This window comes from Gorilla gorilla, chromosome 19, assembly GCF_029281585.2.
Source record: "Gorilla gorilla gorilla isolate KB3781 chromosome 19, NHGRI_mGorGor1-v2.1_pri, whole genome shotgun sequence".
Lineage (NCBI taxonomy): Eukaryota > Metazoa > Chordata > Mammalia > Primates > Hominidae > Gorilla > Gorilla gorilla.
In genome coordinates this window covers 54,461,332-54,473,746 of record NC_073243.2, presented here as the reverse complement: position 1 = coordinate 54,473,746, position 12,415 = coordinate 54,461,332, and the positions used below count along the sequence as shown (strand labels likewise).

General features: G+C 35.1%; 1 protein-coding gene across 2 annotated transcripts in view; it reads left to right on the top strand.

Moving 5' to 3' along the window:
• DDX4 (DEAD-box helicase 4) overlaps positions 1 to 12,415 on the top strand; it is an 82,481-nt gene that overhangs the window by 19,146 nt on the left and 50,920 nt on the right. For both annotated transcript variants that reach the window (XM_004058853.4, XM_004058854.3), the window contains exons 4-7: positions 1,284 to 1,361; positions 4,259 to 4,336; positions 5,094 to 5,144; positions 8,950 to 9,009. In XM_004058853.4, the coding sequence (XP_004058901.1) occupies positions 1,284 to 1,361; positions 4,259 to 4,336; positions 5,094 to 5,144; positions 8,950 to 9,009 (267 nt within the window). The remainder of the gene's footprint in view (positions 1 to 1,283; positions 1,362 to 4,258; positions 4,337 to 5,093; positions 5,145 to 8,949; positions 9,010 to 12,415) is intronic.

Genomic DNA, 12,415 nt, shown 5'->3' with positions numbered 1-12,415 from the left:
CAGTTTCCCAGGCTGGAGTGCAGTGATTTAATAATAACTCACTGCAGCCTTGAATTCCTGGGCTCAAGTGATCCTCCTGCCTTAACCTCCTAAATAGCTGGGTCTACAGGTGTGCACCACCACATCCAGCTACTTAAATTGTTTTTTTTTGGTAGAGATAGTGTCTTGCTATGTTGCCCAGGCTGGTCTCAAATTTCTGACCTCAAGCATCTCTTCCCACTTTGGTCTCCCAAAGCTGTTTCCTATTTTATTAATTTTCGTTCTTTATTTCCTTTACTTTTGTGTGATTTACTTTGTTTTTCTAATATTCTTGTTGAGATGGCTATTAAGCTTTTTGAGTTCTTATTTTCTAGTATAAATATTTAAATACTGATAAAGTCACATTTTTATCATATAATTTGAAGTATTTTTAAACTTCCATTGTGAGTTTTTTTTTTTTGAGCTGTGGGTTATATAGAAATGTTTTTAAAAATACGTCACCAAATGGGATTTTAAACAATTTTTTTCATATTTAATAGCTTTTGATTTGATTGCATTGTGGTAAGAGAATCTTGTGTATATGAATTGATTTTTGAACTCTTTTGTTGAATTTGCATTATGGCCCTTCCACATGGCCAGTTTATAAACACTCTCCATTGTTGAAGAATGTGAGCTCTTTAATGTTGAATGCTGTATATTTCTTTGGAATCCTTGTGCATACTATTGTATGGATGACCATAATTTCTTTATTCCACTTTGATCATTTATTTGGTATTACAGACAGTGCTTATAAAAATTTTTTTATGTCTGTCTGGATAACCATGTGATTATATCCAGAGGAGAAATTCATGTTACTGTACTTTCAGAGTATATGCCTTTTAAATTAGGATCAAGATTGATCTAGTTTATAATCTAAATACAGTGTATGTTTTGTGCTTGTTTCCCTGTGTCCTTGTTCTGGCTATTAGCAAATTTAAGACTGTTTTCCAATTTTTCAAAATTTATTTATTTTGTTATTTTCTTTCAGGGAATAGAAAGGACTTTTCCATTCAATTATGAGGTTAAAAATTGCTGTCTTTTGATTTCTAGTTCTTTATGAATGAGATTTAGTCACAATTTATTTTTCTTTAGGAGAACTGTCTATTCATATAGCCATTTTTTTTTTTACTGGGCTGTTTGTCACTTTTTTTACTGCTATATAAAATTTCTCCTTTGCCACGTGTGGCACATTGAGAAGGCTTAAGGTTTGCAAGTACTAGATACTTGTTTTTATTTGACTTACTTCAGAATGTTGTTTGCTTTAGAAATGGATGATGGACCTTCTCGAAGAGATCATTTCATGAAAAGTGGATTTGCCTCTGGCCGGAATTTTGGAAACAGAGGTAAGCATCTTTGTCTCTCCTTAATCTCCTGAACTGTTGAATAATTGGATATATAGAGGCTTTCATGGCCGTTTGGTACAAAGCTAAGTCTGTTGTAAGTCAGTGTGTAGTAGACTTGGTGTTGAGATAATGAGTTCATCATTTTTCCAAGTTCATTTTCTTTTTTCTGTTTTACTTCTTTGGGATAGGAGGGAGTAGTGTTAAGTTGATTAGACAGATTGGTTGGAGGGATGGATGGGTTGGATGGATGGATGATTCACAGAGCTGCTTCTTAATGTGTTTGTGATATCGATTTCCAACAGTTGATGTGGGAAGAATGTTTGTAAAAGCTTCAGGGATTAGAGGTGAGAGGGACTCTTTCTTGAATTTTATATTTTTCAAGAAAAGGCAGTATAGGAAACATTTGTTAGCTCATTAGTATTAATTTTTTAAGAGTTTATTTTGCCATTATTGGATTTTTAAATTTTACTTTTAGAACAACCACCCGATATGACAGATAATGACACAGCAAAACACCTTTCTACAGTCCATTTTTAGACTTAATATTAACATGCTAGAAATATGTGCTATATTTTATTATAGTGCAATAACATATTAGAACTTCAAGTTAAATTTATTTGAAAATCCATATGGTCATTTTTTTATCTTTTAGGAGATGCCATAGCGAGGGCTATTTGTTAAACATACTTGACATTTATTCTTGAATTTATGATATGTTATTTTTTGAAAAACTCTATTGAGACTTGCAGATATTTTTGCTGTGGAAACTAAAAGATGCATGATGTTTTATTTGACATTTGGAAAATTTAATTTCTTTAGATACAGTGAACACAAATTTGAGTTTTATATTTTGACATGTTTCTGCCACTGATGGAAATGATTTATTCAAATATACACATATATATTGGTTTTTAAGCCTGCATATTAAGATGCATTGTTTATTTGGACAATGTAATTGTGCTAAGAGATTCAGATGAGATTTTGTTAGCTACTACTAACATTAGAAATATTTTAATATTAGGTTTAGGAGCATATTTATTATTTACATATCTTTTAAAATTATATTTTAGTAGAGGTTATGTGATATTTTGATACAGGCTTCTAAATATTATTGAATAAAACCTTTTTCAGTGAGAAAATCATCACTGAGGCAGATTTTACCACAAATTATTTTCATGTTTTAGGTTGAAATACACATAAAATTTCCGATCAGAACTCTCAGTTGTTAATACTTTAAACAATTAGCTTTATATTACCTGGGACATTTGTAGACCCATGAGTATAACTTATTTTCCATATGATTCTTCTAACATTTTATATAGTTTCCTTTTTTTTTTCTTTTTCTTTTTTGAGACAGTTTTGCTCTTGTTGCCTAGGCTGGAGTACAATGGCACAATCTCGGCTTACTGCAACCTCCACCTCCCAGGTTCAAGTGATTCTCCTGCCTCAGCCTTCCGAGTAGCTGAGATTACAGGTGTGCGCCACCACGCCCAGCTAATTTTTTTTTATTAGTAGTAGAGACAGGGTTTCACCATGTTGGCCAGGCTAGTCTCGAACTCCTGACCTCAGGTGATCCACCTGCCTCGGCCTCCCAGTGTGCTGGGATTATAGACGTGAGCCACCACGCTTGGACTGTATAGTTTCAATCTTGATTTTCTTCTCAGTAGTACTTGCATAACTAATAATGTGGTTTTTGAAGTTGACTCTTCATTGCTTAAAATATCGACTAGCTTGTTATGTCCTGTGAAGTATGTCTGAGTAGCTTGGACTTCTTGAATCACACATCTTTGAAATCTGATTAAAATACTTTTATAGTTGGGCATACACAATTTTACAGGTGGTTTCAGGAGTTACACAGATCCCTTTTAACTCCCCTCTACAAGGGTATTACAGAGGTAAGTAAGACAGTATGTAGGGATCACAGGGAATGCTTTAATTTTTTTCTCAGTGATAGTTTAAAGCATCATTTTATGCTGTTTTGGATGTCTCTCTTGTTCTTTTTTTAATGTTTTATTTTAAATAATCGTTCTTGCTATCACATCTCTGCTCTCGAGATTTTTAATTTAGTGGTAGAGAAACACATGGAAAGAAATACTACTTTAAAAAGGTACAGATAGTATGCTGTGGGAATGTGGAAGAAGGATAAATTATGACTGGAGGGCTAAAGGAAGACTTCACATAATTGGTTTTTTGAAGAATGAAGTGAATTTTGATAAGACAAATAAGAAAGTAGGGAATGCCATGCCAAAGGAATAGCATGTACAAAGATACAAAATATTAGAAGTTGACAATGTGGAGTATTGGAGTTGTTTGGTGTGAATTAAAATGTTGGGTGTTTAGAATTACATAGTGAGAAACAAAGCTAAGAAGGTTAGTATGGGGAAATAGTATGGCGAGATGGGGAGGCCAGGAGGGGAGTGGTAGTCTTAGGTTTTTCCCTTATGTAGCCCCTTGTTTTAATTTTAAAAATGGAAAGGATATGATAAATATAAGAAATAGAAAAATAAAAAATAGAACAGTTAAACAGGACACGAGGTAAGATTTTCAATAGCAATGACTTTCACACAGGGCAGAGCGTAATAGCTGGCTCTATCAGGATGAGAATTCAACATATAGAAAACTATGGAGCAGAATTTTCCTGCTTGAAGGTCTCCAATATAATACCAACTAGTAGAAAGCTGTGTTTCACCAGTAGTAGATTTGTTTTTACCTTGGTATCATAATTTAAGAGTTTTTCTTTTAAGTTGCAGGTATATTAATTAATTTTAGGTTTCTGTGCTACTCTTTTCCCATCCTTGGAAGTCCCTTTACGCCAGAAATTCATTTAATTCTTAGTTTTTGATGATGACACACTTAATTTTATATGTTAAAGAGTTTAACTGTCCAACCTTTTTCAGATGCTGGTGAGTGTAATAAACGAGATAATACATCCACAATGGGTGGTTTTGGAGTTGGAAAGAGTTTTGGAAACAGAGGTAATTACTTGGTTATGATATCTTACAATCAAAACTTGAGTGATTTTTTAATAATTGAGTTTAAATACTGATTGACAGACATTCCATATTGACATTTAATTTCAAGGTATATATTCTGTGAGTGCCTTTGCACTAAAGATTATCCTATTAAAACTTATTAAAAACATTTTTTAATTTTATGAAAGATTACTGATGAATGCTTTTAAAATTCTAGAGACATGTCTGTATGCTTCAGAGATGCATAACTCTTAGACACAGGTTTTTAGGAAATAAGTTTGAAAGCAAAACTTGACGACTTTTTAAAAAAGAGTAAACAAAAAGAAGCTAACAAGATTTTCATGTTATTGAGGAGAAAATCATTGAGTTATTGGGTTATAATTTAGTTGTATTGTCCTTAGCAGATGAAGAGATTGAGTTTGTAAAAGTTTGAGAATTTTGATGGTTTTAAATAGAAAACATATAGTGGTTATGCTGACATATTCCTCTGTTTTGCCCATGTGCATACAGAGGAGTATGTGACAATTGAGGTAGTACAGAATTGGCTGAAAAGAAAGTTGTTTTTAACCTTAAGAGAATGGAGTTGATAAACTGACACAAAGCAGAAATTGTTGTACAGCCTGAGTGAATTTGCATGTGATAGCTATGTATACAATTGTGTATCGCTTATCTTAGAAGGCATCATAACTAGTAGTTCCTGTGTGGTTATTATTTTTACCACAGAGGTACAGGAAATTGTTTGATTTTATATTTTGTATAGGTTTTTCAAACAGCAGGTTTGAAGATGGTGATAGCTCTGGTTTCTGGAGAGGTAAGGTTGATATTTTTGTGTTTTAAAATTTAATGTCAAGAGTGCATGCTAAAAAAGAGAAATTAAGATTAAATCTCTTAGTCCGGGCCAATTCTAACTTATTTAAACCAGATTTTATGAAGTAGCTATATCCAAAGCCTTAACCAAGGATATTACTGTTTTGTACATGAAGAATTCAGGCATCCTAATTTGGCCTGTTGCCATCTGCCTTAATCCATGAGGTACAACTTTTGAATGCTCTGAAACTTAAGAAAATGGGGATAGATAGTAAAAAGAAGTAGTCAAGAAGTGAAACTTCACTCTCTATATAAATACAGTTTGTGATGTATAGGGTCACATTTAGATTCAAATAAATCTAAGAAAAAGTTTCATGAGAATGTAAATCAGTGCTGAAATTAAAGACAATTCCATTGAAGGTACTGACACTCTACAGGAATACAGAGAATGATGAGAATAATGATACCAGAAGATGGACTACGATAAACCAGTGCATTCCCAAATCTGATTGAGTCGATTTGGGTGAGGCCTTAGAACCTGTATTTAAAAGCATCCATGGTGATCCTGATACCTCCTGTGTTTGGTAACCATTGATGTATGAAATCTTTATAACATAGAACACTTTAGGGTGCCAAACTTGGCTTCATGTCTCTGCCTTGCTACCTGCTAGTTGAAGTAGAACAAGTTGCTTAATTTTTCTAAGCCAGTTTTCTGTTCCATAGAATGGAAGGTATTCATTTTGTAGGTGGTTAGGCAGACTAAGTGAGAATGCGTGTAAAAGCACACAGCTGAATACCAGACACATTCATGACAAACACTCAGATGTCATCTATCTTTCTTCATTAAATATTTGAAGCTTGATCTTATTAAACACTTTGATTCCCAAAGTCAAAACCAAGCCTAGACCTGATCACCTTAAAACACTTTTGGTATAAGGCCGGATTTTAATTATCAAATGAGACTGTTTCTCCAAACTATTGCCAGTCTCTTTCTCCCTACTTCTCTTTTTTTCTCCTATCCCATTCAAATGAAAACATATATGATGTAGAACTAGTATTTGTGAGAGAAGAAAAATACCATCATTTTTATTCTTTTCCATTTCTATGTGTTTCTATTCTGATCTCTTAACTTTTAACTCATTTAATATTCAAGATCATTTCTACTTATACACAGACCTTTCTACCTACTTGACCCCTTTGTAGAGATGGTGGGCCAGGGAGCTTTTGAATACAAATTCCAGTTTCTCATGGCACTTGAGAGAACTTCTCTCCGAAGTGGCCTGCTTGCTTTGTTTTGATCTACTTTCTTCTTTTTTCATTTTTAGTTCCCCTAAAAAAAAATAATAATAAAATATATATATATATGGATTGAATTCATTCATTGTCTCAGTTGTTAGCAAGCCCAGTTCTGAGCTCACAATAGAAGCTTTTTACTCTGGACACAAATGGATAGTATGTTTTTAAATTTTTTTCTCCTGTCATCTACTTTGCTTAAGCTGGTATATTGTAGTGGTAAGGAACTCAGATACTGGATTTGAACACCTAGGTGTGCGACTCAGATCCTCCTCCTGGCAATTGTATTATCTTGAAAAAGCCTGTAACTTTCTGCTTTTCATTTTCTCTATTTGTATAATGATGATTATATCTACTTCACAAGGTTTTTGTGAAACTTTAGACTAAAGTTAATACATGTGATACATTTAGAACACGGCCAGGTACATACTTTATGTGTTGTTATTATTATTTTTCGAGACGGAGTCCTGCACTGTCACCTGGCCTGGAGTGCAGTGGTACAATCTTGGCTCACTGCAACCTCTGCCTCCAGGGTTCAAGTGATTCTCCTGCCTCAGCCTCCTGAGTAGCTGGGATTACAGGAGCCCACCATCACGCCCGGCTAATTTTTTTTTTTTTTTTTTTTTGTATTTTTAGTAGAGACGGGGTTTCATCACATTGGCCAGGCTGGTCTCAAACTCCTGACCTCGTGATCTGCCCGCCTCGGCCTCCCACAGTGCTAGGATTACAGGCATGAGCCACTGCGCCAGGCCATATGTTATTTTTATGTAATTAATAGGTTGTAACTAATCTTGGTATCATTATCTCATTTTTGTTTGTGCTTAGCTTTATTTCCTAACTGTATAGAGATCACTTATTTTTTAAAGTAATTTTTTATTTTGAAATAGTTTTATTCATAAGAAGTTGCAAAAATAGTACAGAGGTTTTTCATGTACCCATCACCCAACTTCTCTTAATGTTGTCTATTTTTATTCCCACTGTGATCAAAATAACTGTAGGTTTATTTTAGGGAAATAATTGGCCAAAGATATTGTGAGACTCTTTCCCTTGCCAGGTCCCAGATTAGTAGTTTTTTTTGTTGTTGTTTTGTTTTTCTCGAAAGCAGTAAATATTAGTTATCATCATTGTTATTCCAGGGCCAACTTCTCAAAACTTATTTCTTTCCTGCCCTTCTACATTGTATTAAGTCCTACTTTCCAGAAAGTTGTCTTGTTAATGGCTCTTCAGGGTTGTTTGTCAGTTGTCAGCTGCAGCTGAAATAGGAGACTGCAACAAGAGCTTTGGGTCACTGTTTATTGTAGAACATTATTAGTTGTTAAATGGATTGGGACTTTTACACAGGAACTTAGCTAATAACCTGCAAGCTGTTTAGTCACTTGCTGTCATTATTTTGACTTAATGTTCCCAGATATTAAATATTAATGACATGTACAAAGATCCCTTGAAACCATCTTTGTATTCCCAAATGTGACTTTTTTTGGAATCTTCTGGAAAGCTTGATGTCATAGTAATAACATAGAACTTTTACATTTCGAAAAATCATTCCTTTCAGAATAAACATTTCTGGGAATGGGGCCTAGGAATTTATTTTTAACCAACTCTCCAGGTAGTTTTCAGGCAGCCTTCAGTATAGTAATCTCTCATACTACTATTTTAAAACTCTGGGAATGTTACTTATTAATATCAAAAATGGAGATGCTAGGATATCCCCAAATTATTTCATTAGGATGAATGGGGAAAAGTTTGCATATATTTAAGAAAGCACAAATGTCTTGAGTTTATTAAGAATGGTAAATTGGCCGGGTGCGGTGGCTCACGCCTGTAATCCCAGCACTTTGGGAGGCCAAGGTGGGCGAATCACCTGAGGTTCAGGAATTCAAGACCAGCCTGGCCAACATGGCAAAACTGCATCTCTCCTAAAAATACAAAAATTAGCCAGGCATGGTGGCACATGCCTGTAATCCCAGCTACTCGGTAGGCTGAGGTGGGGATAATCGCTTGAACCCGGGAGGCGGAGGTTGCAGTGAGCAGAGGTTGTGCCAGTGCACTCCAGCCTGGGCAATACAGCTTGACTCCATCTCCAAAAAAAAAAGTAAATTACAGAAAAGATACGATATTATAAATAGAAGAGTCTAGTGGTCTATGGACCTTATGTGAGAACCACTTGATTACTTAATAGCTTAGATGTTCCTGAAATCATTTTTGGTCAAACTGAAATTTATGAAATTCTTATTTTTTGTTTTGTTTTGTTTTGCATAGTATAATGCTTGGCAAATAGTAGGTTCTCAATTTCATATAATAAACATTTAATATTTAGATACATGAGGTGATTCGTATAGGGAATCGACTCTGAGTAATGTCTTTATATATCTGTTAAAATTATTTGAAGAAATATGTTTATATTTTAACTTATGAAAATATTTTGTCTTCTTACTAATTTGTGACAGTGCTATTCTTTATATATTGCATCATTTAAGTTAATTAAATGCTATTTACATGTTAAATTTTTATTCAAGAGTCTAGTAATGACTGTGAAGATAATCCAACACGGAACAGAGGGTTTTCCAAGAGAGGCGGTAAGGACCACATTTTGGAACAATTTGTACTTAACACAGGGACACTAAACTGGTAAAACTGATTTTGAAGGAGCTGGATGAAAAACACTGATGGTGAAAACCTTTGAAGAAAAATACTTTGGTATATGTTTTCTCAAATATATAATATTTGAGTGAGTATTCAGTGGGTGCCCCTCCTTTCACTCTTTTATTTTATTTTTTTAAGTTTTTGGTTCAGGGGTTCATGTGTAGGTTTGTTATCTAGGTAAATTGCATGTCATGGGGTTTTGGTGTACAGATTATTTTGTCACCCAGATAATAAGCATAGTACCTGATAGGTAGTTTTTTGATCCTGTACCTCCTCCCACTTTCTATCCTAAAGTAGGCCCCAGTGTCTGTTGTTCCCTTCTTTGTGTCCATGTGTTCTTAGTGTTTAGCTCTCACTTATAAGTGAGAACATTCAGTATTTGGCTTTCTGTTCCTGCATTAGTTTGCTTAGAATAATGGAGCTCCATTCATGTTCCTGCAAAGGACTTTATGTCATTCTTTTTTATGGCTGCCTAGTATTCCATGGCACATATATACCACATTACCTTTGTCCAGTGTACTGTTGATGGGCATTTAGGTTGATTTCTGTGTTTTTGCTCTTGTGAATAGTGCTGTGGTGAACATATGTGTACATGTGACTTTATGATAGAATTATTTATATTCCTTTGGGTATATACCTAATTATGGGATTGCTGGATCGAATGGTAGTTCTGTTTTACGTTCTTTGAGAAATCGCCACACTGTTTTCCACAATGGCTGATCTAATTTACACTCCCACCAGCAGTGTATAGGCATTCCCTTTTCTCTGCAAGCTTGCCAGCATCTGTTATTTTTTGATTTTTTAATAATAACCATTCTGACTGGTGTGAGATGGTATCTCATTGTGGTTTTGATTTGCATTTATCTAACGATTAGTGATGCTGAGCATTTTTTCATCTGCCTGTTGGCTGTATATTGTCTTTTGAAACGTGCCCATGTCCATTGTCCACTTTTTAACGGAGTTGTTTGTTTTTCTGCTTGTACATTTAATTTCCTTACAGATTCTGGATATTAGGCCTTCGTCAGATGCATAGTTTGCAAATATTTTCTCCCATTCTGTAGGTTGTCTGTTTACTCTGCTGATAGTTTCTTTCGTTGTGCAGAAGCTTGTTCATTTAATTCGGTCCCATTTGTCAATTTTTGTTTCTGTTGTGGTGGCTTTTGGCATCTTTATCACAGAATTTTCCAGGGCCTGTGTCTAGAATGGTATTTTGGAGGTTATCTCCAGGGTTTTTATAGTTTTAGGTTTTACATGTTATTCTTTAATCCATCTGGAGTTGATTTTTGTATGCGGTCTAAGGAAGGGGTCCAGTTTCAATCTTCTGCATATGGCTAGCCAGTTATCCTAGCGCCATTTATTGAATAAGGAATCCTTTCCTTATTGCTTGTTGTTGTCAACCCTGGCAAAAATCAGATGGTTGTAGGTGTGTGGAATTCCTGTTTGCAGATGGTATGATTTTATACCTAGAAAACCCTATAGTCTCTGCCCCAAAGTTCCTTGATCTGATAAATTACTTCAGCAGAATTTCAGGATACAAAATCAATGTACAAAAATCAGTAGCATTCCTATCCACTATATTGTTAAAATGGCCATACTGCCCAAAGCTATTTACAGATCCAATCTACCAATAACATTCTTCACAGAATTAGAAAAAAACAATTTTAAAATTCATATGGAACCAAAAAAGAGCATGAATAGGCAAGACAATCCCAAGCACAAAGAACAAAGCTGGAAAGCATCACATTACCTGAGTTCAAACTATACTACAAGGCTATAATAACCAAAACAGCATGGTACTGGTCCAAAACCAGATACCTAGACCAGTGGAACAGAATAGAGAGCACAAAAATAATGCCTTCTTTTACTTTTTTTTTTTTTTGAGACAGAGTCTCACTCTGTCACCCAGGCTGGAGTGCAGTGGTGTGATCTTGGCTCACGGCAACCTCCACCTCCCAGGTTCAAGTGATTCTTGTGCCTTTACCCTCTCTAGTAGCTGGGACTACAGGCATGTGCCAGCATGCCTGGCTAAGTTTTGTATTTTTAGTAGAGATGGAGTTTCACTATGTTGGCCAGGCTGGTCTGGAACTCCTGACCCTCAGGTGAGCTGCCGCCTCAGCCTCCCAAAGTGCTGGGATTACCGGCATGAGCCACTGTGCCTGTCCTTGTTTTACTTTCTAATGTCACTGGATCTGTTGGTTGTGTTTTTTTTCCCCCCTATGATCTCCAGAATGTGCTATAAATTACAGAAGAGGGACAGTGTGAATCTTGGTCAGTTGCAGTTTAGATGAACTGGGGATGTCTTTGTCTCTGAATAGAGCCATTGGAAATTTGAGGGGGGAAGAAATTGTAGATTATTTTTTGTTCAAGTCTAGCTGTATTTCACCATACTCTGGTAATTCAGCTTCTATTGAATTTGAGATGAGATTGTATCAAAAATTACCATGCCTAATTCTTGATTATATATGGGCAGTCATGTTAAAATAGCAATGACAACAAAACGTATGAAGAATATAGTGAACTTACTATAAAATTGCTAAGGATGTGCAAATCTATGATAAGAGGTTTTATTGTTTGGAACTACATAGTAATCAGATACATCAGTGTTTTTGCGGCACCTTGGAGACATTCTTTTCCTTTGCCTGTTAGGTAGGTAGCTGGCTGAATTAGGCCCTCCCTAGTGAAGGTAGGACTTGTGGATTTCAGAATGAGGGAAGACTGTCTCCTTAATTACTTCTTAAGATAATTGTGGAGAGGGGTGGTGGTGGGGAGAAAGTTAAGCTAAGAAAAAACAAGACTCATCTTTTACCATATTTTTTTTAACAAGCAATTTTTGGCACTTAATGTTCCTAAAACGTAGCTCATATTTGAAATTTTTTTCTTCAGACCAGTGAATATCTTTTGTACTATTAACATTTACTTTAAATCAATTTAATTCATATTTAAATGAGGCAGTCGAAACCATTTGCAGCTCTATGTGCTTGGTCCTGACTTACAGATTAGTGTAGGATAATTAGCAGGGGCACAGCCATTTTTCAGGGTATCCCTGATTTCCATTCTCTGTAGATGTATACATTTGAGGATAGGAAGTTTGCATATAGGGGTCACTCAGAAAATACACGTGTGTATATATGTTTATATTAAAATATGTAGACAGGTACACATACCATAAGTGTATAGTTCAATTATGTTTCACAAACTGAACTCACTTGAGTTCAGTGTGTTCACCAGCATTCAGGTCATGAAATACAAATTACTGGCACCTCAAAAGCCCCTTTTCATGTTCATTTTTTACTCACTAATGACTCATTAGCCCCAAAACTTCTGTTATGACTTCTAACA